The sequence below is a fragment of the Embiotoca jacksoni genome, unplaced genomic scaffold (genome assembly GCF_022577435.1).
Source record: "Embiotoca jacksoni isolate LCO1_2020_lvr unplaced genomic scaffold, fEmbJac1.0.p SCAF_1, whole genome shotgun sequence".
Classification (NCBI taxonomy): domain Eukaryota; kingdom Metazoa; phylum Chordata; class Actinopteri; family Embiotocidae; genus Embiotoca; species Embiotoca jacksoni.
The window spans coordinates 7,462,276-7,490,266 of record NW_027185229.1 but is presented as its reverse complement, the minus strand read 5'-3'; the positions used below and the strand labels follow the sequence as shown (position 1 = coordinate 7,490,266).

Sequence of the window (27,991 nt, the reverse complement as noted above, 5' to 3'; positions counted from 1 at the left end):
AAAGGGCAGCGATGCGCACCGCTGCAGTGTGTGGATGGTGAAAAGTGAGGCTCGGCCAGCAGGGGTCGCTGCGGGCTATGGAGAGGCAGAGTGGAGAAGAGACGGGGTCTGGCCTGGGAATTTGCTGCTCGCTTCCCATTCTTCCTATGCAGACAGACACACAACATGGCGGACTAGAATAGTCGGCCGACGCGCCCGGATACAGCGGAGAAACTGTGGGATTTAACATCCAGGAAGGCAAACAAAGTACCTAACGACGAGACGATAAGAAAGGGCGAGCTACAGATTTTTTTTGGGAGGGCGACTTCTTTACTTGGATTTAGCAGATAAATAGACCTCGAAGTGTTGGCTGTGTGTGTGTCCCAGACCGTGCTTCCCTCCTCTGCTATCACCCAGGTCCCCCCACCCCGCTCACACTCTCGGTTCCTGGGGTGTGGAGACAGGGACCGGGGCTGAAAAAACGTGGAAGAGAAAGAGAGGATTAATTCCTGCTTGGCCTGGATTTTCTCTTCTTCCCCCACCCCGAGTTTCCTCTGGGCGCTACAGGAGTTGTGGTGAGTTTTCTTGTTTTTGTTGCGCAGAGCTGAATCACACTTGTTACAACGTCGCTGGAGAAGCATGTTTCCTCTCGCTGTAACATTGTGTCACCCACAAACAAGCACTTTGTCCCCGCAGGTTTAGCCTCACAGGCGGCGTTACATGATGCCAGCGTGAAGTAGTGTTGAACAGTTGCAACCCTCCTTGTAACGCTGCAACATTTCAGAAGTAGCTCGGAGGCAGGGAGGGAAATTTTGGCGAAGGGGGCTCTCAAGAAAAAAGAAAAAAAAAAGAGGGGGGGGATGTTCAGGAGGACAACATTTAAGAAGTCAAAAGTAGGTTTGTTGTGGCAGCACAGATGCTGCTGCGCTGGCACTGGAACAAAGAGAGGGGGGTCTAGTCAGGTCTGTGCTGCCTCACTGGAAAGTACACTTTATTGATCAATGCTTTGTTATTACACGTTCAGAGAGGGAGGGGAGCTGGGGGGGAGGGGTGTGTGTGTGTGTGGGGGTGGAGGGGTTCATGCGACCCACAACTGGAATTAGGTCGCCCTAACGTTAACATGTATGCTCTGTCAAATCACAGCGCCTGCTTTGTGTTTCTTCTGCTGCTGCTGCTCCTCTGAAACGGAACGTCTCCTGCGTGCAGTCGCCTTTACAAACTCTCCCAAAGTTTTTTTGGGGGTTGTAATGATTAATATTCTCCTCTCCCTCTGAGTGTTGGGTGTAACCAAGCATACCATTTCAGTCCTGTGGGTCTTGGGATTTTTTTTTTATTTATTTATTTTTTTTATCATGTATTACTTTGCTTTCACTTGGACAGTAAATTATGATTTCTCAGCTCATTGGTTGTTTTTTTGCAAAGGGCCAGATTACCTTGAGAAATAGTGGGAATTAGATTTAGAAAATCGGTGAACACAACAGTCAACAATCAACTCCATGAAAGGAGTTTGAAGACAGAGCAAAGATGCATCAGGAGGCTGAGGATGGCATGGCGGAGCCTGGCTTGCCATGTCTGAGATAGCCTGGAGCTCCACTCATAGCACCTGGTCCAGTTCACTGATGTGCACCACACCTCGCCCTGCGCGCCTCCTCACAGCATGCTTCACTGAGGTCGTCATGTCATGTAGCACTATCCAAGTGCAAAACTCAAGCTGCACCACCTACATCCTAATGTGACTCCTCTTTCAGGCTTACCTTTGACCTCTGTCAGGCCTGAACATGTCTACCTAAAAAAAAAAAAAACTGTCAAACCATCTTTGGTTGTCATAGCAGCGCCATCTCATCAAAGTCAGACCGTGTAAAGGCGAAAGAAAAGTGTGCTTTAGCGATACGACAGAGAAAGTCAGAGCTGTTATCATTCTTGCTCGTTCTCCATATTTTCTACAACCTATTTTAAGAAATATGAAGTTATTTCTGTCTTCAGGAAGCTGAAAGGTTTTTTAGCAGAGGAGCTTGAGTGATCCTCACACCACACTTTTTGTTTTTTCATGATTGGCCAAGTTTCTAAAAATAAGGATAAGTATAGCTTGAAATTGCCTCATGGGAACTTTTGCATGATGTTTTGATGGGTGGATGTTTAACAAACAAACAAAATCACCTCTGTGTTGTGAGATTTCACAATTTCAGAGCCTCTGACACAATATCATGAGTTGGCTCTTTTGGGTGGGGCTAGAGGTATATTTGTGTTTCCACCTGTGGACCTACGCCATGTTTTTCTGTGGAAGAGCACTGTAATTCAGCCTCTGACGGGATAAACACTGCTGCATTTAGAGGATTCTGAAGCATTATGGAGCCTGATTGCAGCTACATGTTATGTCAGTTCAGCCTTAATGACATTTATTTTGCAACGCAGGAAATAAACCTGTGTGACTCGTAATGACTCATAAATCCAGTATCTTGCCTGACGACAAGGACTTCCTCCAGTCAGCTTTACTTTGTCCTTCTGCAGATGCCGAGTAGTAATTATGTAACCCCCCTCAAACTATTGAATAAATCTTTGTTTTACATCCTTTTGATGTGTGATGATTGATGTTTCTGGCTCACCACAGGAATTGAGATAATAGGCTGTGTCTTTTCATTTGACTTCAAGGTGTGAACTTGTATTTAAGGAGTTCTTTTTAATCTTGTAAACTCACGTGGGATCCAGGTCAGTCAAAATCTGCTTGCCACCTCCGTATTTCGTCATTAGAGTTTATTTTAGCCTGGAACTGTTTGTCTTTTGCCATAATGTGGGATAATGGCACTTAATGGAGTTGTGGATGGAGGGCAATTGGGTTTGGCACACACGGCATGTTAACACTCCTCCACGTAAAGGATCCCACCAGGCTGCCCCTCTCTATCATTACTCGAATGACATAAATTCTTTGATTATTATACAGTACGGCTGTTAATGTGGCCACCATTCATTACCTAGTGCACTCAAAATCCTTTTTTTCAGGTTTTGTTTAGGAAAAAGAAGAACTGAGCAAAATGTCAAATTTAGTCATGTTGTGTTTATCGTCTTTTATTTCAGTTTTTTTAATTTAATTTTTAAACAATGCCTCCACAGTTGAGGCCAAACTCAGATTAGATTCAAAACCAGTTGAGAGCTGTAGTTATAAATATTTATATTTGCCTTCGGCATCGGCCTGCCGCCAAGACCTCTGTTGCTCTGCTGTGAAAAAGATGTCCATAAGAGCTTGTAAGAGAGTTTGAGAAGTCTTTAAATACTGCACCTAAAAATTCACGTAGAAGAAAAGGGATGCACGGTCACAGCGTCGCTCTGAAGTCAAGCCTCTGAGGATTGTCTTGTCATCTTAGGCGGGTTTCTTATCTTTTAGAGGAAAAGGAGGGGATGAGTGCAGTAGGATGGTCACTTCAGATATCGAGCTGTCACTTTGGGTAACGTTGTAATAGAACCTGTGATACTGAAGCAAAGCTAGAAAGTGTGGCAGGAGCTTTGAGCAGCATCACTTAATCTGCCTTTAGGGCAGTGCTCGACATTGTTTCAAATTTGTTGGTATTAGTAGTGGTGGATAATAATGAAGTACATGTAATCAAGTAAATGTTAAGTAAGCATGGCACCCTTTACTCCACTACACTGTTAGTTATTAAATTTTAGCAGATTAGGCTATACTATATATTCTAAATGCTTTTATTGTCTCCCTTTTTTGTTTCTTTGGTTTGTGTTTAGTATTTGGACAAGTACATAATGGGTTGTCTTCTAGTAAAGTAAAATCAATCTGAAAACATGTGATGTGCTTGTATAATAAACGTTGTTCCAGATTGAGCAGCCCAACAGGGTTAATAATTACGTGCAACTAGACCAACAACTAATTACGCAGTGTTAAATCAGTAATAATCATTTAGTAACTACATAAAAAGTGGTATAACAATGACGGGGACCATTTTCTTTACTGACCACTTTTACTTTTTACACTTTTTTGCATTAGTGTCTGTCTGTTTGGATGTGATCATCTCTGGCAGCAGATGGGAATAGAAGGGACTCAAACTTTCACTGTAATCCCTCATTTAAAGGAGCAGTATGTGGGACTTAGTGGCTTCTAGCTATGAGGTTGCAGATTGCAGCCAACTGATCCCCTCGTCCCCTCTGTCAGAGAATCTATGTTGTCTATGAAACTCCTAAAAATAAGAAAAGCCCTCTTTAGAGACAGTGTTTGGTTCTGTCTGTCATGGGCTACATTAAAAACACGGCGGTGCAACATGGAAGAGAGCCGGCGTCCATATGAAGGTCTTATTCTAAGGTAATGAAAACACAAACATTCTTAGTTGCAGGTGATTATACACTAATGAAAACATAATTCAAAAAAACTGAAAAATATATAAATAAATAAAAAAAACACGTTAAAACAGCATGAGATGAGAGAGAGCAGCAGGAGGTCTCCGCACAGGCATACCCTAAGTATATAACGATACAGGGCTGCTATTTGTAACTGAACTAATATTTACAGTGTAATATTGTTACTGTTACACTTGCATACAGAAGCAGAGTGCGCCGTTCACTAGTGGATGATAGTGCTGATGTATGAGTGTTGGTACTAATTCCACTAATACCTCTTTCATTTAACCCTTGTTTAAGAAAAGAATCCAAAAATCTTAAATATTTTATGTTTTCTAAACAGAAGCAGCTTTAAAAGGATGTCCAGCCTTCGCTGCATGCTGGATCCAGAGATCAGTTTTGGTGTTTTAAGTTTCAAAGGGCAGAAGTGTTGGTGAATCGAGTTTCATTGTGGCCCTTGAGCTGCCCGTTTGGCCTCACACCATACTTCAAGGTCACAGTGGTTTTTGTGGAGAGGCCATGCTTTGCGCCTCCACATCCTCTCTGTGTCCAATGTGGGAAAGCTTGAGAGGCCCCTGGCATGCTCTGTGAGAAACCCCACAACCAAACAGACACAGAGCAGAGCTTCACTGACTCACCGCTTTCACTCATTGAAACAAGCGAGTTCTCTTGGTCCCACCAGCCTGATGGAACCAAATCATCATTACAGGCTTAATAACAGACACAGCGGTCACTCTTGCCCTTATGATTAGCCAGAATAGTAATCCCATGCTTCTCCCCAGCTTTTCATCAACTCACCAGCTCATGAATGAAGCCAACAGGAACACAAACCACATCAGCAGGGAGTAGTATCCCTCAGAAAGGGAAGTCCAGAGGATTGTGGCTGTTGTATGTGGCACTGGGGACATATAATCTGTGGTCTGTTCCAAAGCAAGAGTCCTAGCGGCTGAGTTAGGCCTACTTCAGCCTCCCATGAAGACAAGCATTCACAGTTTTCTTGTTGCCCCAGACCCCCCTCTCCCTCTTCTCCTCTCTCCCCCTCTCTCCCCCTCTCCCTCTCTCCCCCTCCCTCTGAAGACATAGAAACAGTATTAATATGCCATGAATGGAGACAGACAGACAAGCATTATCCAGCGCTACAGCAAGCAGTGAAGCAGGATGCCTTGTAAGAAAGCCAGAGGAAAATATTTCTCTGCATGAATGGTGAAGTCCCCTTGACCACCACGGCTGGTGTCGTATCAGTAAACCCTGTAGGCTCGGTGTCGGCTGGGTTTCCAAATCACTCGCTTGCTTCGGGTTATCCTCGTGGAATTTTAAATACAATTTGTTGACTTGTGACTTGTGTTTTTTCGAACAATAATCCTAAAAATAGAGGATTCACTCTGCTGTAGTAGTTGTTACAGTCTTTGGCAACATTTGTAACCCTGTACAATCCTCACCTAAAAATCCATCTGAAGAGAATTTCATAGATTCATGTTGGTGCAGTTGGAAAAGACCAGTATTACTGCACCTGAGGTCACAGGTACTTGTACATGTCTGAAATCCACAGTGTTGAGTGGGAACTCGCCATATTAAATGACTACCTTTCATTGATCTAGCGTCTTGGCCTTTGGTTGTCATGGAGATGTAATTGGACTTCCTTTATATTCTACCTATAAGTGTTCCTTTCACTGTGAATGAAATGGCATGGGAACAGCCCAGCCCTTTCACAAGTGAGTGATGCTATGAGTTCTGCGTTTGGCCACAGGCAGAGCAGCAACTGTCTTCATTGGTTAGTTGGGCTCACGACTTTCATGCTCAGCGAGCATTGAGCTCTGCACAGCGGTGCTGACTTTGACAATCAATATGGAAAGATTTTGAAGTTCAATATGTTGTCTTATATGACTAGATTGTTGCCCATGTACTGTATAACATGCTTCTGGTCTCTGTGCGTGAATTTCTCCTTTCCTTTTATTTGTTTATTTTATGTATCACTATCAAACAAGATGTACAGGTTTCTTTATTCCAAGGGGGCGTTTGCCTGTTTCACATGCAATCAGATAAAAGAGGTTCAAACTGAAGGGGGAAAAAATGCCACAGATGCTTGATAAACATCTGTAACAACAGCTAAAGTGGTACTGCACAACTTTTCTAAGGAGAAATAACTCAGAAGTTAAACTCATAAGCACTAAAACGCACTATTGCGCAGATTAATGTAGAGTAGGTTTTTTTCTTTCACAGATTTACGCCCGGCGCAAAATGCAATGCAAATGTTTTTCCCAGTGTCAGATTGAAGCAGTTGGAATTGTCCCGTCTAGTTCCCATGTTGTTTAAATAGCAAATGTACTTGTGCCCATCTGAGTGCCGATGGGCGTGTTGGTCATAAAGTGAGGTGTAATAGGACACATTGTTTGTGCTTTGCTATTTTGAGGCAGCAGGAAGTAATTGAGGAACAAAAATCTGTTCTTAAGTCAGTGGTGCAGTATTTTACTGTTATTCTAAGAGGGCAATATTAAGATAGTAGTATGTACCTACATAGTCAGGTGCACAATTTACATACACTCTGCTTATGACACACACATGGAGATGCAGAAGCGCACCAACATGCATAATATTAAGATTATGATGTGAAAAATCTTTATTGTGTTCATCAATCTGCTCAATTTGTGCACGTACAGATCTGTTTCCTCTGCAGTGAAGCGTTCTTTCCTTCTCGTGATAAATCTGCTGTTAGGATAGCAGTACACCAAGGAACAAGCACATCTGGCTTTTAAGAGCAATGGGGACACTGATTGGTTTAATTTAATGCCACCCCTTTGAACCATGCATCTTATTTGTACTCAGGTTATTGGTCTTTAAACTAATAAAAGTAGATTTGGACACGCCCTAAATGCAGTTGTGCTTTGATCATTAAAGCTGAGCTCCTGGTCTGGTATGAATAGTAGCTAAGGGTGGCTAATGTTAGCTGGCTAATGCTGACCAGAAAATATCTAATATTTGTTTGGAAAATATCAGAATAATTACATAAGCCAGTCCAAGAAAAAAAATCAAGTACCAAGTTACACCAGTGTCATTTGAGCCAGGGCGGTGTGCTCTCTAAGGAAGCTTGTAGTACAAAGGGGAAATAAAAGGTGTCCCTGCAAGAAATTTTACTTCCATCTTAACTTAATATATTTCTGTTGGGTGATTTTTTTTTCTTTATATATTCCCAGCAGACTATTGATTTTTGAGTTGCATGTCATAGCCTTAAGAAAGCTGTCACAGTTTTGCACTTAGTGCGAGTCCTTTACAGCAGTCACTGTTGGGATGAGCTGTCCTATAGTTAAGTGCTCTGCCTTGTCTAAGAAAATACTCACATGGCTGCACAACACAAGCACAAAGTCAGGAGAGCGTGAGCTGCATGACTACCTTTTGAGTACCGTATTTTTCGGACTATAAGGCGCACCGGATTATAAGGCGCACTGTGAATTAACGTGTCTATGTTCACACATAAGCCGCACTGGATTATAAGGCGCATTAAGCAAAACAACACAGTCCGGTAAATCAAACTCCGGGCGCGGGCTGCCTCACATGAATGCACTTTTAGTTTAGACATTACATTCCTGTTACAGGGCCGATCAGGTAGTGACACAGCGTACCGTAATGCTCCGAATATCTATTGAGCGGAGCGGCTTTGTTGCTTACCAAAGTCGTACTTACACATTTCGACAGATTTTTGAGTGCATTGTACCACATAAAATCGATCAATAAGCACAACAAGTAACCATACATAAGGCGCGCTGGATTATAAGGCGCACTGTCAATTTTTGAGAAAATTTAAGGATTTTAAGTGCGCCTTATAGTCCAAAAAATACGGTACATTCATTCCCTAATAGATGGGCATGAACATGTTTCCTCCGCAGGGAATATAGCATGATGAAACTGTTGGAAAGAAATTTACTCTCCTTCTTAGTATTTGGCTGTATTGCATAAAGAGAAGGAGGCTCGATCAAAAGACACAAGTTTGAGGACAAAACTGCTTAATCAATTAAATCTGCTTGTGAAACCTGAGATTAAATCAGCAAAAAGAGGTAGTGACTAGTGAGTAGTCGGAAGAAGCTCATCTTGTGCTGTCAACAACAGGAAAGAAACAAAATGTGTATCAACCATAGTTGGAATGTTATTAGAGCTCGGTCAGCACACCAAACAAGTGGTTTAATTAAACCTTAATGGATTCATGTAAGTACACAAACAACGACTTCATTGAACACTCATAGTTTCTTTGTCTCCTACATTCACATTTAAGTGTGAGTTACACTGATCCATCACCTAGAGTATATTTTTAATAGAAAGCTCTGACTGCACTGAACCTAAAAGTGGCACAAATCTAAGCACTTTTGCCCAGTACCTATTAAATGAATGATGTCCTCAACCAACACACAAGTCTGTTGAAAAAAGAATCGCATGCATTTACACATACACACACGAAGACGACTACTTCTCAAGAGGCCAAAACACATTAGGATGCATCCGTGGGGAGTTGTACTCTTGGCGCTACACAGTTTCTAGATAAAACCCTCTCAGGCTCCTGCAGCATCTGTGAAGTGAAGATTCGCAACAGGACTGGCTTATATCACTTACACTAACACAGTGACACGTCATGCAGCCTCACTGGATGGCACACACAAAACAATGAGTCATGCTTCATTAAGTAAAGGTGACTAAAAGAAGCTTGTTGATGTAAACATACCCATTAATAACCAAAGTCTCTCATCAAATGAATCCTGATACTCAACGCTGTATAATGCCATTTCTCACAGAACAGTACAGTCACTGAGCGTGTCTATTATAGCTGAGTCACTCCTGTTAATAAGTGCTGAGGAGGAGGATAGTAGAGGTAGGAGTTTAGGGTTGTGATGTGTTTTTTGGATTGACAAAGGATTTGTTTTATGTCTACGACCAGACAGGAGACAAAGGAAGCAACATGCACTTTGATTTATGGCTTAACTGAAATCTGTCCAAACTGTGGATACAGTGGAGACGCAATGCGGTGCTGTGACCACACTTGTCGCACACTGGCCAAGTTAAAAATCTGATGTTAACAGTAACAGTACTGAGCCAGAATGACAAAGCGCCTGTGTCTCAGCAGTAAACTGTGAAAAGTATTAAGGGTGTATAAAAGCTCTTTGGGTTGTTATTGACATAATTAGACCTTCAGCTAATGAATTACTCAGTCAAGAGAAAATGAATGTTTTTAAAATGATTTAGATAATTAGCTTTTTTTTTTTTTTTTTTTTTTTTAGCACAAATTAAGCTCAAATTGGATTTGCTGGTTTCCTCAGTCATATGGAGGTGGAAACTAAATATCTTTGGGTATTGGAATAGAAAATGGTTGTACTCTCCAGGATGGAAAATGTGAAGCTAAAGTGCAATACAACTGAGGGCCAGTAGGAGCTGGCTCCAAAAGAATATATGGCCCCAAAAAAACCCTCATTCAAAAATTATTTGGATTTTTTTCCCTCGTGAAAAATATAAAGTCAAAACATATTTTCCACAAATCATTATGGTGTCATTCACTAAACTTCTGATCGACTGTTCTGATGGTCCTGGTGAAAATAATTAAATCATTAATTAGATATCAGGCCTCAAATAAGTATGTTTGAGGGCGTGTCTAGTTTGAATTACATATGTAAAGTGTAGTCTGGTTTCCACTATAGGTGGGTGGACATGGTGTTCTCAGTTCAAATTCACCCTTCACTCCTCCCCAGCTTTTCCACATATGATACTTCTGGCTCCAAAAAAACGAAGACTGTGACAGCAAAACCGCCAGACTCAATGCTTCAAAACGACAGTTCATAAACCAATGGGTGACGTCACTTGGTTTTGAACATTAGCCTGACAAAATAAGGGAAACTGTCTGTAATGTATATTTATCAAAATTTTTGACATCTTATATACAGTTGATTAAGAAAAAATTAAGAAAAAAAACCCATAAATTAATCAATAACAATGATGTCTTGACAACCCTGATGCAAGAATTTCCTGAAATTCAGAAACAGGTCTTGAAATTGGGCAGATAATCATCCTGTCGCTATCTCTTTGGAAAAAAAAAAAGAGACGGGAATGTTGCCAAAATGATGGTGTCTAAAAAAATTATTTTCAACAAAACAAAATGTGATTACTGTTTAAAATACTTTTTATTTTTGATTGAAGTAATACTTTTTTTTGATGGGTTGGAATTGTTCTCAGGAAGCAGACAATTGTTGGTTAAATGGATGTAAGGATGGGTGATGGTGAGAGAGGGAGAGCAACAATTGGATTTGTAGGTTAATGGCATACTCATTGACCACATAACTTGCTCATCATGCCCCATTTCTGGCTGCAGTCACAGCCAAACAGTCCTGTGCTACAACCAAAATGTAAGTACTGCAATGAATGAGCTCAGTTCAAAAGCAGAAGATTGGTAACTGGCACTATTAGAGCTTTTAGCACCCAATTTATCCTCTGCCCACTGATGCAATAATCTGTGGTGTCAGGCCTCGGTTTGTGTGTGGTAGCGCTGCAGTGTTTGGCTTAGTCCAGTGGTGAAGTATCTTTATAAGCAGAGGCAGACGGGCTGGATTATTCCAGGGTCAAGACCATGGGATTAGGTCCAGGGATTATCACAGTTTAGTCAGACTCTGTGATTATACACAAGACTGACAGTCAGGCAGACCAACCACTCGGCATCCGTCATGCTTTCTCCAAGTCTGCCTATCCTCTGCTCTCCTCTCACTCAGCCACATATCAGTGTGGGTGAACTGTGTCCTCATTGGTGAGTCACTGTCACAGCAGGAATTTAAGTGTGACACTAATTCTGTTTTAGTCATGCTTTGGGTGACGAAGCCTCAGTGTCAGGAAAATGATGGTGTGGTATAACCCTGTTGAGAGGAAAAACAAACATAAATGTGGATGTGATATGGTTGAAATGAATATAATATTAAGATTTTTCAGTTATTACTGTCAGGCAAATGCGGGCAAAAATGGGCTTCAAAATAATCCTGCTGGTCTTTAGTGCAGTGAACTTTGTTCTTCTGTGTCAAACTGCTAAAAGTGTAAAGTAAAAACTTGAGTAACTAATTTAATTACTGTTTAACTGCAGTTGTCTTGGAATCATTCATTTGGACAGTTGAATTTTTACATAATATTACATTTCAGCACAATGTGACCCTACGAAAGTTAACAAACTATGATAATAAATTATTGACATTTTTGCAAAAATGCTGCAAAACCAAAGTGATTTTAGCAGTTGTGCCTCGCCGTGACTTTGACTTACTACTAAATGTGTTGTGTTTGTCTCTGTTGGTTTCCAGGACCACGCTGTGCGAATGAGTGATTGATGCCAACTTCGCTTCTTCAGGTAAACAAGATTTAACACACACAAGCCAACATCACAACAAAATTTCATTTTTATTTGAAATTCCTTACGATGATTGAACATGTAGGATTAGGATAGAAGATAAAAAAAATATATACCTGATACATACACTCTCAATCTCTAATTTGAAAAAATTGGATTGAGTAGATTTTATTACTGATTTCACTGAAGTTGTAGGTTGTTTCTGACGAATATTTTTTGGTCTCTTTGTGGTGCCACTGTAGGGCAGAATGGGTGTGTGTCCCCTGCTCCTGCTGCTCGGTGTAGCCCTCGGGGCCTCAGCCCAGGATCATATCCCCATCACAAGTACGAACCATGTCCACTGCTTTTACGGTACCCACCTTTTCAGGCTGAATGTTTCACAATGAAAAATGACCCTCTCTTGCCTTCTTCTTTCTAAGGTCCTCCAAATATCACTACCAAACCCACAGACCCTCCTAACGCACCCTCCCTCAACTTCACAGTCGCACATGGCCCAGCCCCCGCGGGCCCACCCACCACGCTCCCCTCTGCCGTCATCCCAGTGACGGCAATAACTGCAACAATGATGACAGCAGCAGCCGCTGCCGCCGCCGCTGCCACCACCACCACCACCACAAGCCCAGCTGGTGATGAAGATGCACAAGCCCCTGGTCCCAACGCCACGGTGCAAGTGTTACCTGTCCCTCCTCCCCCACCTCCAGCCCCAACCAATGCCCCTCAGGCACCGCCAAGCACCGAGCCTCCCCCTCCTCCCACCCCGGCGGGCGGAGTTAACGAGACCACAGCCTCAACTCCAGACAACCCATTTCCAAAGACTGATATCGACGAGGATATATTCAAGTCCACCACAGAACCAGAACCAGGGATCCCCCCAGACCCCACACCACATGGTGAGTGTTGGCACGTGTGTGGACCACTTTGTCCTTTTTGTCTTACGTAAAGACCTCACAAGGAAAGATTTAGTGTTAAGATACTTAAAGGATAATTCCCAATTATTGCAGTTTAAGTCTTATTTCTTGTATTTTTTGCCATCATTCCTGTCCGTAGTAATAACGACGTACTCAAGAGATGAATGCTGACATACGGGAACAAGAAGACATCCCTAAAAACACGTTAGGCAAGTTAAATTAGGCTCTATGGCTACATCAGCCTAAAAAAAAAGTTAATGTATGCCTATAACAGAGGCAGCGGTCCCAGTTTACAAACAATATTGGATTGAGGATATCTTGCAAACATAAAGTTACCAACTGGCACTCGTTACCGTGAATTCTGTGCACAGATTTGGATGTCTGTTTTTGAGCTGCTCTGCATTCTGGATTTTGGTCAAAACCTGCCAGTGTTCATTCCATTAAAACTTTTTTTTGTTCCTTACAAGTTACAGCAGACTTGTTGCACTTTCCACCACCATTCCACATGTATTTGTTATTTTTCATTATTTCCTACCTACACAGTACCTACGGTACCTTTGGTTCCATAGAAAAACATGTACTGTCACATTTCCAGAATCTTGGCATCGAGTTCGCATCGAAATACATCCCTAATCTGAGGCACCTCCTCGGATTGGATTTTGCTCTCTTGTTAGGTTTGATTTTATCTCTCGCAAAGCTGCAGTTGCTGCCAAGAAGAAAACTGACCAACTGTTTTTTTTTCTCATGGCTTTGTGTACTCTGCTTCAGGTTTATATTTTTCAACTTTTTTCAAGTTGTTGCTCACAGACGGATCATCAACTGTGTCAGAGAGGGTTTTCCAGTTTTTGGCACACTATGATGATGCATAGAGGTTCATGTGAGTTTGTTCCTCCAGAGTTGTGTTTGAGATCCCAGTGAATTCTTTATTCCTTTTAAGTGCATTCAGGCCTGTCTTTAGACACTCCTGCTTGTCATCAGATCACCGACAACACGTTTTAATGTTTTGTGCGAATAGAGCCTACTTTAAGTAAAGTAAAAGTTGACAATTGGGATATGACACTTCATGAGAATAAGGCCTTGAATAAAAAAAAAACACCACAGATGAATGGTTTACTCTAAAAACGCATAAGAGTGCTAAAGCATTGATGTCCCTTTTAGCTGGGTGCTATTCAGGTGGTACAGCTATAGCAATAGCTAAAAAGAGCTCTGGTCAAAAGGCAACCTTTAATATTTCAAGATAGTTGAACACATTTCTGCTTTTAGACTCCATTGTAGCAGCGCTGGAAATATCCTGACGTGACATACCTGCATTTGACCAATCATCCACAAGAATCGGAATACCACCAGACTAGATGACCCAGACCCTGCCGAATGCTTCGTCTCTATTTAAAAACAAACAGGTCTTCTTCTTTGGTGTTCGGCCGGAGTTAAGCTCAGGTATATAGTGGAAAAGGAAGTTAGCAGTTATAGTGTAGGTGAGAGACATGCGCATTGTTTTAAGGAAGCATCTTCTCGTAATAGACATTGACACTGTGCACGTAACTTCTTTATTTTATTTAATACAAGCTTGTATGTTGAGCATCAAATCGACTCCAACATTTTAAACCCGAGGTCTTATTTTTTTAGCATCTTTGTGCCTGTGTACTGACCATCCCAGTGATGTGCTTGATAGTGTAACCTGACTCCCCCACCATTTTCTTTTACATTAATTATTCATATTACGTGATTATAGAGAAATAAAATCATTATCAAATGCTACTGACTGATTTGGAAAGATGGTTTTATTATAGATTGTAATAACAAAAGGTATGTTTTGAGTCATCCTGCAAGAATGGATAATATTTTGGTCGAAAACCACAACCACCAAGTTGTAGAGGTTCAGATAAGCTTGCATTGCTGCTCAACATAAATGCAACAGATGTGGCAGCGCTGCATTCAATGGTACGTCTCTTGTATAACATGATCACTCCGGGTTCATGGGTGTTATGTAATTGCTCTATTGTGTCCCTCTGGGTGTCTGTGAGCCTCGTGTGGAAAGCCTTGAGCAGTTCTAAATGAGCATTAGGTCAGTCGAGGATGTGTCACTTCCACATGATACCCACAGCTTGTTGTGCTCTGGCTCTGTTCAATGTACACATTGTCCCGGGGAGAACGCTGAAAAGCCCTGGGAATTGTGCGTGAAAATGCAACCCAACTGGGCTGCGTTCCAAAATACTTCCCCCCAGAAAGTGAACACAGAGCATGAAGTCAAACGATGCATTCTTTGCAGCATATTTTGTCCGCAACGTTAAGAATTCTCTTGAATTTTGAGTCACTCCATGGAACAGCTGAGTTTGTCTTTCCATTGTCACCACCACCACCACCACCATCATCGCCGTGTAGTTTTCTAGAAAAATCTTTTCTTTTGTTGTGCCCTAATGTGTCTTACTGACCAGTCATCAGCACACAAACGGCCGCCAGTTTTTTTTGTACACCAAATTCCCTTTGTTGTTCAGGCAAATCTCATGTCTTTTGTTCCAACTGTAGCAGTGAAAGGTCACCGGGAAGACCACAGGGTTGCCTTCAACCAGTAACTCGTGCACGTGGTGGAAACATATACAAATTGGTCAGCCATTATAATCTACAGGAGGCATCGTAAGGAATATATAACTGGACCTGTGTAATGTCTGATTTGTAACAGTAAGCCTTGGTGACCACAATCCATTTCCACTAGTCAGTATCCAGCTGGTCCACATGCTTTCTTGTTTTTGACATGTCGAAAGCATTTAACATTTACACTCTTAATAATTCATATTAAATTCACAGGCAGCGTACTAAATGTTTCAGTGTTTTATACCATCCCTCTGTCTGCTGTCAGCATGGGTGTAGCCAGTGATAGAAGCTGAGGGATGACCCTCTCAGTTAAACTGTGATTTATCTGCTCACTCTAAGGGGCAACCTGTTGCACTCTCCATTTGTGTTTTATTTTTTTTAAGCCAATAAAATATTAACATGGATGGCCGTAATGGAAGAGACAAACACAGGCTTTTGTTGAAAGAGGTCACCTTATAATCCTAAACTATCTGAAACTTTGTCCTGTATGAATGTCAATGAACACTACATGTATATTACAGTATTCTTTAAGTTGTGAGGTGTTAAGTATGTTAATTTATTAGTTTGGTCGACTGAAACTAAAATACAGTGATTTTGGTAATTGGTTAATTAAATAAATAGTTTAATAGTTTCTTTTGTTGAGTTTATTACGAAGATGGTAGAGTATGACTGATCCTTGGTTTTTGGGGCCAATTCTGATATCGATATACTGGGTGATACTCAAAAAATATATCTATATTTTCTATATACCATCTCAACACCCATTTATTGTAATAATCCCTCAAATGTGGTTATTGAACAATTTAGACAAGTCCTGTGACAAAGATATGTAATGGAAACAGGATATTTTAGGGTTTATTGTCCCCTCTGATGTCAGTGCACCAAATCAGTGAACTTCACTGAGAATTTAATAATAGTAAATACATATATTCAAAACCAACAGAAAGAGAGCAAATTTACCTTAGGAACCTTTTCCGCATTATGTTCTGCAAAAAAAAAAGGTTTTCATTTCGGCGCATATCAGCCAACCGGTACTGATTTATCCATGAGTCAATGAGCCAATATTGCCCAATTATACTGGGGGCAATGTATCAGTCAGGCTCTATAAAATTGTTGCCTCCTGGAAAGAAGAGGGAACAACTAACTGATTCCGTCTGAAGTAGCTTAATACACCTTTCAGCCCCTTTAAAACTCACTTTCTACCACAGTATACTGTACGTTTGTGAATATTAAACATTTTAATTAGAGTCTGGCTCTGTTTATTTGTTTGAGGGTGGACAGACTTTCCTACCTTTTAACTTAGCCAGGCTACATGTTTCCCTCAATTTCCAGTCTTTGTTCTAAGCTAATCTAACCAGCTGCCAGCCGCAGCTTCGTATTACTTTATTGGCATGAGTGTGGCATTAATCTTCAAATATCTGCCCATCAAGAACACAACAACTATTAGTTACATCCCTAAATGCTATTATTTCAAATAAGTTAGTATCAGCTTGTTGGTAAAGTCAGTCAAATCACATATTTTGTATCTTAAAAACACACAATATTGCATTCACATTTACATTTAACACAGCATCCCAAGCTTTTGTGGTATAGTGTAAACATAATCATTTGGTAATCACAATGGAGTTTAGCATAATATTGAGGCACCATTTTTTATTTTTATTTTTCTTTAAGTCAAATGTGTGTTACAAATAATTTATTCTGCCTTTTCTTTGTATCCTGGATATAGGCGACAGCCAGTCTGATGACATGCCAATCATAGCCGTGATGGTGGCCCTGTCGTCCCTGCTGGTCATCATCTTCATCATCATCATCCTCTACATGCTCAGGTTGGTGAAACACTGTGGATTTTCTTCAGACACAAAGACTTGTTGTGAGGGCCTAAGGTGCTGCTGTTACCATGGCAATGGCTGATTGGCATTCTGCTGTGAGACGCTGTGTGTTTACTTGTTCGTGTGTGTATTAATGCACTTTGATCTTTGTTGATTGACAGGTTTAAGAAGTACAAGCAGGCAGGGAGCCATTCAAACTCCTTCAGGCTGACCAATGGCAGATCAGATGATACAGGTAAAACACACACACGTGCATTATTGTGTGCGCTTTGGATTTGTCAGCAGATGCATTCTTGCTAAACACCTGATGTATTTGCTCTTGGTCGTATTGGCAAACAGCCAGCTTGACCAGACTTGTGACTGAGTTTTTACTGATAAGCCTTGATTGATCTCTCTTTCCTAACTGATAACATTTCACTGGTTGGCAGGAAGCTTTTGTTCACTGTGATTACCTAATCAACAGAGCTGCAGTTAGCTCCCTCCTGTTTCAATGTTGTCTCACATCGCCCTCTGCTGGGCATTGTAAGAGGAGACAGTGAAGGATGAAGTCAGTGTTACATGATGTAAGACCGTTCCACTCCCATGTTCTTACCCTGTATCCCGTGTCTTTATCTCCACCTGTCTCACCCCTCCCGTTCCTTCCCCCGTCTCCTCACTCTCGCCTCCTCCCTTCCTGCTGGTTGGTGCAGAACTCCAGAGCGTGCCACTATTGGCTCGCTCCCCCAGCACAAACAGGAAGTACCCACCTCTTCCCGTCGACAAACTCGAGGAAGAAATGAACCGTCGCATGGCTGATGACAACAAGCTCTTCAGAGAGGAGTTTAATGTACGGCACACTCAAGCAAACACCCGCTGATAACATACTGAGCCCAAGGTTAATCTTCGACCTGCAGCTCTGAGGCCTAAATTACAGATTCAGAACAAGGGATGCTTGTACATCAGGGGGTGTTAGTTGCCAGGTGGTACTTGAAAAGACTGAAGAAGATAGACGAAACAGAAATTAGTCAATTAAAAAATACATCCAGGTATTTTTATGGAGAAGGAAAATACCTCTCCAAAAAGGATTACAGGTTGGCGTGATGATTTACTTGTAAATCCATAGTCTCAATTAACAGTGAGTTGCCGGCTACAGTAAACTCGGTATATAGAGGATGATATATATATAAAATCAGCTCAAAATTTATGGATATAGGTGAAATGATTACCTAAGACTAATAAATACGAAGTACAAATAATTAGCTAGAAACAAGAACCAACAGGTGAAACGGCTAAAATGACTTGATGAAAGACAGCAGTTGCCACTGATAATGGTAGTAGCACAAATGTGAACTTGATCACATGGCTATAAGCATTGAGTTTTAGGAGACTTTTTTTTTTTTTTTTACACTTTTTTTTTAAATCATTATTCAGCATTCAGTATTGGGACATGCTGAGTGGTGCTGATGAAGGAATTAATGCTAAATAAAGGGATGTGGGGGCACAGCTGACAAAAAAAGTTAATTCATTAGTTTTACTGTTTGCAATAATTTGCCGGCATAGTGCTAAATGGGAGGTGAATAAATCAGTGTAAAACTTTTTGGATTAAAGCCTAAACATCCACAGAGTTAAGGAGCTTCCAGGATGTTCTGAGAACACACACCAAATATTTGACACAGTAAGCAAAAACATGAAGCCAGCAGAAAATTATCTGTACGGTCACATATCTTGAGACTGATTCACAGCTGTCTGTTCTTCTCTTATCTGAATGTATTTTTTCTTTTGTTTAGGCACTGCCAGTCTGCCCCATCCAGGCATCATGTGACGCTGCTTCCAAGGAAGAGAATAAAGAAAAGAACAGATATGTCAACATCCTGCCATGTAAGTGACGACTGAAGGCAGACAAACAGACTTCTTATCTGCTAATTTAAGCATTCAGAAACATTTATCTGCAAAATCATATTTCACATCAGACAGCTGGCAGTTAAGGACATTTTACAAGACATAATCGAGTGTCGGACTACATGAACGGGATTGGGAAAAATTGTAATGCACCATGTGTATCTTCATTGTGGTCTGTGCTCCTCTTCTCCGTTTGCTGATCCTGAACATGTCTCCTGCTCTCTTTCCCAGATGATCACTCCAGAGTGCATCTGACATCTCTGGAAGGAGTCCCCGACTCCGACTTCATTAACGCCTCCTTCATAAATGTTCGTATATTTGCAACATGTTTTTTTACATAAGAAACAATTCTGCTCCACATATGATCGACTCATCCCAATGTCTCTCTTTGATCTCTTGTTTTTGCAGGGTTACCAAGAGAAGAATAAGTTTATCGCAGCTCAAGGTGAGGTCGGCACCTAACCGCATCGGAGCAGAAACAAACGGTGCTGTTATTGACTAATAAACATGGTTATTAATCGTTTGGATGGCTGTATCTGTCTCAATATTTCAGGGCCAAAGGAGGAAACTGTAAATGACTACTGGCGGATGATCTGGGAGCAGAACACAGCCACCATTGTCATGGTGACCAATCTGAAGGAGAGAAAAGAGGTAGGCTGGCTGGAGCTGGACAGATGAGGATGATGATTGGATTGAGATACTATGTTTTACAAGATCTTAAAACAGCCTCTTTAAATATCAAACACTACATTAATGCAATTTGTATAGAATATTCGTGCAGTTGAGGAGGTTAAATAAAATGTTTACTTTTTAAACCCCCATGTTAATCCTTATGTGAGATCCAGGGAAGCAATTATTTGCCTTCAAATCATTATGTTAAACTCTCTTTGCTTTGTCACTGTACTCATTCTGTCAAAGATACAGCAGAGTTGGGTCAGATAACCTCATTGTGTTCTTGCCCTTCTTTTTTTTCCAATTCTGTAACTGAGGCTGTTCTTTCCTTCTGAGCACTGCTTTGGAAGTGTGCTTGGTCTCAAGTAACTCTCTGTTTTTTAGTGTAAGTGTGCCCAGTACTGGCCGGACCAGGGCTGTTGGACATACGGGAACATCCGCGTGTCTGTAGAGGACACGATGGTTCTGGTGGACTACACCATCCGCAAGTTCTGCATCCAGCAGGTACCACAAACATCTTATTAGTCAGGGCACTGGTTTTAAAGTAGTTTTACTAAGTGTTATCGAAAGTAATTTAAGCATAAAGTTAGTCCTTGCTGCCTTTTTTAAGGGAAATCAAAATAAGATACTTTTAGTTTTAGTGACACAGATGGGAACCTTTGTGACTCCTCCTATGATCTGTATTGTTTGCATCTCAGGTGGGAGATGTCTCTGGGAAGAAGCCTCAAAGGCTCATCACTCAGTTCCACTTCACCAGCTGGCCAGACTTTGGGGTGCCCTTCACCCCCATCGGCATGCTCAAGTTCCTCAAGAAAGTCAAAGCCTGCAACCCCCAGTACGCTGGGGCCATTGTTGTTCACTGCAGGTAAAGTGTGCGTCTGTTTACGCCGATCCTCCAATTTGTGTCTCGCCGTTATTGTGTTGTGTGCTCGTCTGCATGCCACTCAAAACTCACAAGATCATATTTCTGTGCATCAGTGCGGGTGTGGGGAGGACAGGTACCTTCATCGTGATCGATGCCATGTTGGACATGATGATCGCAGAGAGGAAGGTGGATGTGTTCGGGTTTGTCACCAGGATAAGAGCCCAGCGCAGTCAGATGGTCCAGACTGATGTAAGTCTACTGTTGACACTTAAATCATTAAATCAGAGATGGATTCTGAAGCACTTGTTATTGATTTTCTTTAATTCCATCCTGCTCTTCACATTTCTCCCCCTCTCACACAGATGCAGTACGTTTTCATCTTCCAGGCATTGTTAGAGCACTACCTGTACGGAGACACGGAGCTGGAGGTAACCTCTCTGGAGACCCATTTGGCCAAGCTCTATGCGCCCTCACCTGGAGCTGGCTGCAATGGCCTAGAGGCTGAATTTAAGGTCTGTTTGTGTGCTCTACTCCTCCAAAGAGAAGTTCTTCTCCGTTTCATTCTGTTAAGAACAAGTTACTGGAAGGTTAGGAGACAAATTTTAACTGCAAATCAACTAAATTTTGAGTTGTGATTTCTAGAAACTGACATCCATCAAGATTCAGAATGACAAGATGAGGACGGGCAACCTGCCTGTCAACATGAAGAAGAACAGAGTCCTACAGATCATTCCATGTGAGTAATGCTTTTGTAGGTGTTGCTGTAACTGTGCCCACATGCTGTGATACATGGTTTTATGCCCATATTGAAATTACAGATGTGTAATGCAACTCTTAAAGCCTGTTTTTAATCAAGATAAATGCCTCTGCTTGCCTCTACCAGACGAGTTCAACAGAGTGATCATTCCAGTCAAACGAGGAGAGGAGAACACCGACTACGTCAATGCCTCTTTCATTGATGTGAGTGTAAAAGTGCCTGGATGAGAGTGGATCGTTTCATTTCATTAATGCAGGCGATCGATCACGTGTTTTAAATCCACCTTTCCTTCCTCTCTTTCTGTTTATTTTCTATCACTCGATCTTTTCAATCACTTCCCATGTGGTCACAGGGCTACCGTCAGAAGGACGCATACATGGCGAGCCAGGGGCCCCTGCAGCACACCATGGAGGATTTCTGGAGGATGATCTGGGAGTGGAGAAGCTGCTCCATAGTCATGCTCACTGAGCTGGAGGAGAGAGGGCAGGTGTGTTTGTGTGTGTGTGTGTGTGTGTGTGTGTGTGTGTGTGTGTGTGCGTGTGCGTGTGCGTGCGTGCGTGCGTGCGCGCGCAGATACAGACATCAGTATTATATGTCAGGTCAATAACTGGCTAAAATAGAATATTGATATTAGGGTCAATGCTAACTGGATGCTATCTTGTATGACATGATAATAATCTCAGCAAAACAGCTTGATGTGGATTTCCAAGTTCATTTTATGTCTTTAATAAAATGTGATATAAATTCTTTGCAGTAAAGATGTCCCGATGGTTTGATGCCACAACAAAGAGTAAAAGTAAATTCAAGGATTGGTTGAATTAGAAGTTCCGAATCCCATTATTTCCAGCAGACGTGGTGGATTCGGTGTCAGTTTTTTTCCTCACTAATGCAATTAATAAATCATGAATTGGAATAAATTTCTCTCTGTAAGAAACATTAACATGTAAACATGTTGACTGCATACACATGATGGAACTTAGGATGTCACTGACATTTTAGATACCATGGCTATTCCTAACTTCTTAACACGTCGTCAAGCATTGACTGTTCCCCTCATGTGCCCTTTAGGAAAAGTGCGCTCAGTATTGGCCCAGTGATGGTGCGGTGGTCTATGGGGACATCTCCATCGAGCTTAAAAGGGAGGAGGAGAGTGAGAGCTACACAGTGCGTGACCTCCTGGTCACCAACAACAGGGTAAGAAAAGACTCGATGAAACAAACACACCAGAAGCTCTTAACAAAAACATTGTCAAGCAATATAGTCCTTTTTAAAGGCCAATTTGGCTAATAATCAAATCGTTCCTCCTTCTCTTCCTCCATCTTTCTAGGAGAACAAGGCTCGAGCAGTGCGTCAGTTCCATTTCCATGGCTGGCCAGAGGTGGGCATCCCCACTGACGGTAAAGGCATGATCAACATAATTGCTGCTGTGCAGAAACAACAGCAGCAGTCTGGCAACCACCCAATCACCGTGCACTGCAGGTGAGACATATTACACATGGACACACACCACTTTTAAACTTACATGTACCAACGGAAGGACATTTAGGAAAACAAATGCTTGACCTTAAGATGATTATACTGATTGTTTTTCTATTATTTTTTTCATGGAAATGCCTTCAGTAATTATGTGTAGTAGTGTGTGTCTGGGGAATTGTTGCAGCTCTAAAATCACAGGAAAAAACATTTCTGAAGAATTGTTCTCTTCTTCCTTGTGACATTTGAACTGCTCCCAGAACCACTGCTATGTTTCTTCTCGAACTCAGAACAAAGCCTCTGGTTTGTTGGTTATTTCTGTACATGCTGATGGCAGTGTATACATTGAAGTTGGCGTTTTTGTCCCTGTGTGCGTCTACAGTGCTGGTGCTGGCCGGACGGGGACTTTCTGTGCTTTGAGTACAGTTCTGGAGAGGGTGAAGGCAGAAGGCATCCTGGATGTCTTCCAGACAGTAAAGAGCCTCAGACTGCAGAGACCCCACATGGTGCAGACACTGGTAAGAGCACATCAAAAAGCCCAATAGACAACAAGTTGATCTTTGACAAAAACATGGAGAGAAAGTAGGAGACATGTGCTTTCCTCACATTTACAGATGGTGAATATGAATTCTCTAAAATACATGTTTGAATTCGTAAACCAGCAGTTTGTTTTCCACTGTTAAGGATTTATAGCCACTGTTGATGTTGCTGTTATTGTATTGTTTTTAACTTTTGTATTTGAAACTTTACCCTTTATTTTGATTGTTTCTTACACTAATGTATCTGACTGATTGCAGACCAAATTTTGTTTGTTTATTTCACACTATTTGTTGTCGCACAGGGCTCAGTCCAAGGAGCAACTAATGAGATTTTGGCAGCAGTTAAAAAAAGGGTTTATATCATTAAACAATAAACGATATTACCTCTGTAATCAGCAGATGTAGACACACGTTTTCAAAACCTAAAACTTACTTGCAGAGAGTACAAATTTAGCTTAGAAGCATATTTCCCAAAATGTTAAACTATTTTGTTTAAGCAATTAGTTTGATTTTAATTGGAGACAGAAATGAATTGTAATTATTATAATGTAGTCTTTATTTCATTACAATCAGAAGGATCTTTATTGTTATTGTGCACAGGTACAGTGAAACTCTTTGGCATCTCTCTAAAAGTTGCATAACGTAGATAAAAGTAAACCAACACGCTGACCATAAATAAAAACAGTGCCAGAATATAGCAGCAGTTTTGGAGCGGCACCATGTACAAGAGGTGATTACTGCAAGTGCAAAAGTGACATCTGTGCAGAGTTTTAGGAACATTTCTAAATCATTAACGCACAAACTACAGCAGGGGGATTGTACTGCTGTTTGTATTTTAAGTATCAGTAACTTCAGTGACTGAATGATTGGATTAAAGGTCACACATCGGTGGCTCTAGCTGACGTGGCTGTTTCTAATTCCCTCTCCAGGAGCAGTACGAGTTCTGCTACAAAGTGGTCCAGGAGTACATCGACGCTTTTTCCGACTACGCCAACTTCAAGTAGGAACCCCCCCTCTATGGTTCGGTGGACGGATTTCTACATAAATTTCATACAAACATACGCACGCACTAGAACACACACATTCATTGCCATGCAGAAAGCTGCATATTCCCATCTGACGGATCTTTGCAAAAGACTCATCACAACTTGATCTGCGGATGGAATGAACTGCCCGCAGGAAAAGGGAAAAGAGGTCTCCGCCCGAAGGACAGGGCAGTGCAGTCGGACACAGAAAATAACTGAGATGCCTTCTTGAATATTTTTTAATGTTGTTAATACAGCCCTTCACCCCTATTTTGCTTTCCTTCTTCACGCCCCTTATGTATATATACTTACTGTGTTGCATCTTATTACTTTGGTTTTAGACACAGTTTTGAGTTTGGCTGCATTTTCGGGTGGCACCTGTAATGTATTTTATTGGTATATATAGATATATAAATATATATAGATATAAATCTAAAGCTTTTGGTGGCTAATGTACAACATCCAGAGTCAAGGTAATGATGCTTGGATTTTTTTTTTATTTTTATTTTTTTTTACTTTTTAGGGACAGACACTTAAAACCTTCTTGACTTTGCCTGAGCCACGCTGTAGCAACATGTGTGTGGTAGCAGAAGTTGCTCACTACCAGTCATTCATTCATTCTCGCACACACACACACACACACACACACACACACACACGCACACACACACACACACGCACACACGCGCAGTCAGTCAAAGCCATTTCTCTTTACACAGAGTAAATTGCTTCTACTTGGCAAAAAAACATTTTCAAGTCACTTAAATTTGTCACCATTAGGTTTCAGGGGTTCAAAGGTCACTCACTGTTGGTTGATTAGAATCTCTGTGATGTAGCTCAGTCTCAGGTTTTCTCACACACACATACACACACACACACACACACACACACACACACACACACACACACACACACACACTTCATAACAGGAGCCATTCATTCTTTTTTTGAGCATTTCTGTGTGTTTGAACTGGAGCATAAGCTGGCAGCAAAGACTGCGTGTTTTTACGCATCGCTGTCTTCTGTCTGCCAAGTACCAAAGTCCTTCACTCGTTTGGTTACGTAGCTCTGGAGTCTGAGAAACTCTACCAACCATGTTTAGACGTTCAGCAGGAGAAAACTATTTTACTGTCAATGGATCAGTAATTAACACATTCCTAGACTCCAGAAGGAATTTGGGAAAGTTGATAATACATAAAGTTTTGTTTTGTTTTTTGTCCTTTACAGCCCAAAAGGCTTCTCTAAAATGATTTTTATTTTACTTTAAGGTCTGTTACAATATCAGCAGCAGTGTTGATCATGTTGACAAGCCAAATCACAAACAACACAATCACAACTAACTATTAGTGCATCATAGTCAACAAATCCCATATACAGAGCATATTCCTTGTTTACAGACACAAGTCAGTATTTCTTGTAGATTGTATTGAGCATTTCTTTCCTGCATGGGTTTCCTTTGAGTCTGCTGGGATTAAATGTCACTTCTTATTCTTTGTATTAGCGTCACGTCACTACGCCATACTGTCACTCCTTTAAAGAATGATGCCCTTTTATTTTTCCAACCATGAATACTGTCTGATGCTGAAGAATGTTTATTTTTATTCGAATGCTGTTGCTGACATATTCCTCAGAAATGGATACATTGTTACTTTAACAGTGGAGGTGTGCCATGCCATGTTTGCTCTGATTTCTTTTTCTTCCGAGCGGATGTCCTGTTAGGACACTCAGACTTGAACTACAGTATTTTTTATTTTTTTTAATTTCATCTGATGTCACTACTGAGGGCGATGCCCTTTGTGATTGTAATGAAAGATGAATGATGTCAGTTAACAGCAGGGCTGCAGGTCACTCCTAATTTCAGCTAAGTCAGCTCAGGAAATGACTGATGCCAGGATTGTTTAAATTTACAGATTGAACAAATTGACCTTGAGTTCGTCTCCACGAGTGGTTTTAGCTCCCACCATAGTGGGAGTGTTCAGATTTCATCCCTGAGCTGGATTTTAGTAGACTCTAATGCCATAATGTTGAAAATTATTAAAATGTTCAAGCTATTTTAATCTTTCTTAATGTTGACTTAAAATTGCCCCATACATGTGCATAATCTACATTACCCTATCACTGTGTAATTACTTTTATTAAAGGAAGGAGCACAATCAGATTTATTGATAGTGGCTACATTAAAAAGTACATGAAGGGCGATTGCATCAATGTTGATTGTTTGAACACTCGTGCACTATTTGCACCAAAAGCAAAGCCCTTAAAACTACAGAACCAAATGAGGTCTGAATGAGGATATGGCCTTTGTTTTTAGAATATGTGAACTATATGGACTCTTGAGAAGCTCTTTCAGTTCTCAAAGCCCCGGTTAAGCCTTCTGTAAGGCTCTCCTGTCCAGGCTTCAAGTAGCAGATCCTTTAACTGACCAGTCACTGAAATTGTTGGCTGTTTGTGCATCGTGATCCGCATTTCATTTCAGGTTGTCTTTTGTTCCAACGCATCACAAGTGCCCACACTATTAGTTAGGTGCCATTATGTTCTGCATTGATTTACATTGTCACTTACAGGGTGTTTAATTAATGGAGGAGGGAATGCTTACTGTCTGTGCTTAGATTACATGGGTTTATTTTGCGTGTTGGGATCATGTGATCACAAATGTCTCACTGCATATTGACAGCTAAACACGACACTGTGCCAACCCACGAGACCCGCTATTATAGTGAATGAAAAAAAAAAAAAAAAGTGCCTCACCGATAGGTTTTCGAAGCAAATTGATTCTCCAAACTTTACTGTCAGTGTGTGATGAACCGTTGTCATCCTTTTCTTAACTCACTCAGCTGTCGCCTGCAGACTTAATGACAAATCCATTTTTTTATTACAAAACCAAGACTGGGTCAGTCATCCTGTCTTTCACATTCCCTCTAGATGTCGATTCCTCGATTGTGTAGATCAAACTAACATTGAGGCCCCTTTTTTAATGAATTATTTTCTATTGAATGGCTTCATTTCATTCCATATCAGTTGAATGTGGGATCCATGACAGTAATCAGTTATGGGTACCTGAATGTTGAGCAAAAATTTAGATTGCCCCCCCCCCCCCCCCCCCCCCCAAACAAATAGCATCTTTTATCACCAAGGGAAACCAGTTGTCCCGTTTAGTCCCTTTATTCCTGGAGCTTTGCCCAGAAAAAAAAAATCATAAACGGCTTCATTTCTTGAGACGAAGACTACAGAATCCAACTTTCGCCACCTTTATACATCTTTTATGTCTCTTATCCAACTCCACACTCTGCTGTCCACTTCCTGCTTTCTTTCCCTCTTCCACTTTGTCCTTGGACCATGTTTCCCAGTGGTCTATGCCCACTCCCCTTTTGTACATAATGTAAGGTTATTTATATTTCATTCCTGTCTGCTGCCTTGCTTATTTTATTTTCATCTCCCTCTCTTCTAATTTTTTTTAAAGATGTATATTGAACTGTATCGGGACCATTTTGAAATGTATTAGAGCTGTTTTGTTTTGGCCATTTTTAATTTGGTATAATTGTCTTAAGCAAATCCAAGTTTGTTTCTAGTGTTTTGTTATTCAACATTTGAATATATGTATATATAATTATATATATGATAAAATTATATATAATTATATAATGCCAAATGGCCTTTCTAAGCAAGATACTGTTCAAACCTAATAAAGTGCTTGAGATTTTAACATCTGTCTGTGTTTATTATGTCTGATTATGATGTGAAACACAGACGTGCGGTTGTGTCACGCGTGTCAGACA

General features: G+C 41.1%; 1 protein-coding gene across 1 annotated transcript; it reads left to right on the top strand.

Annotated features, from left to right (window-relative positions):
* The first annotated feature begins 104 nt into the window (after window positions 1-104).
* ptpra (protein tyrosine phosphatase receptor type A) lies at window positions 105-27,918 on the top strand. The gene is made up of 22 exons (XM_069144045.1): window positions 105-554; window positions 11,628-11,674; window positions 11,917-11,998; window positions 12,094-12,564; window positions 16,904-17,003; window positions 17,168-17,241; window positions 17,696-17,832; window positions 18,773-18,863; window positions 19,116-19,192; window positions 19,293-19,329; window positions 19,438-19,535; window positions 19,941-20,060; window positions 20,255-20,421; window positions 20,535-20,670; window positions 20,784-20,933; window positions 21,064-21,157; window positions 21,305-21,381; window positions 21,531-21,665; window positions 22,247-22,372; window positions 22,506-22,657; window positions 23,034-23,169; window positions 24,120-27,918. The coding sequence occupies exons 2-22, from the start codon at window positions 11,654-11,656 to the stop codon at window positions 24,192-24,194; spliced, it is 2,556 nt and encodes an 851-aa protein (XP_069000146.1). The 5' UTR covers window positions 105-554; window positions 11,628-11,653; the 3' UTR covers window positions 24,195-27,918.
* The last annotated feature ends 73 nt before the right edge of the window (window positions 27,919-27,991 follow it).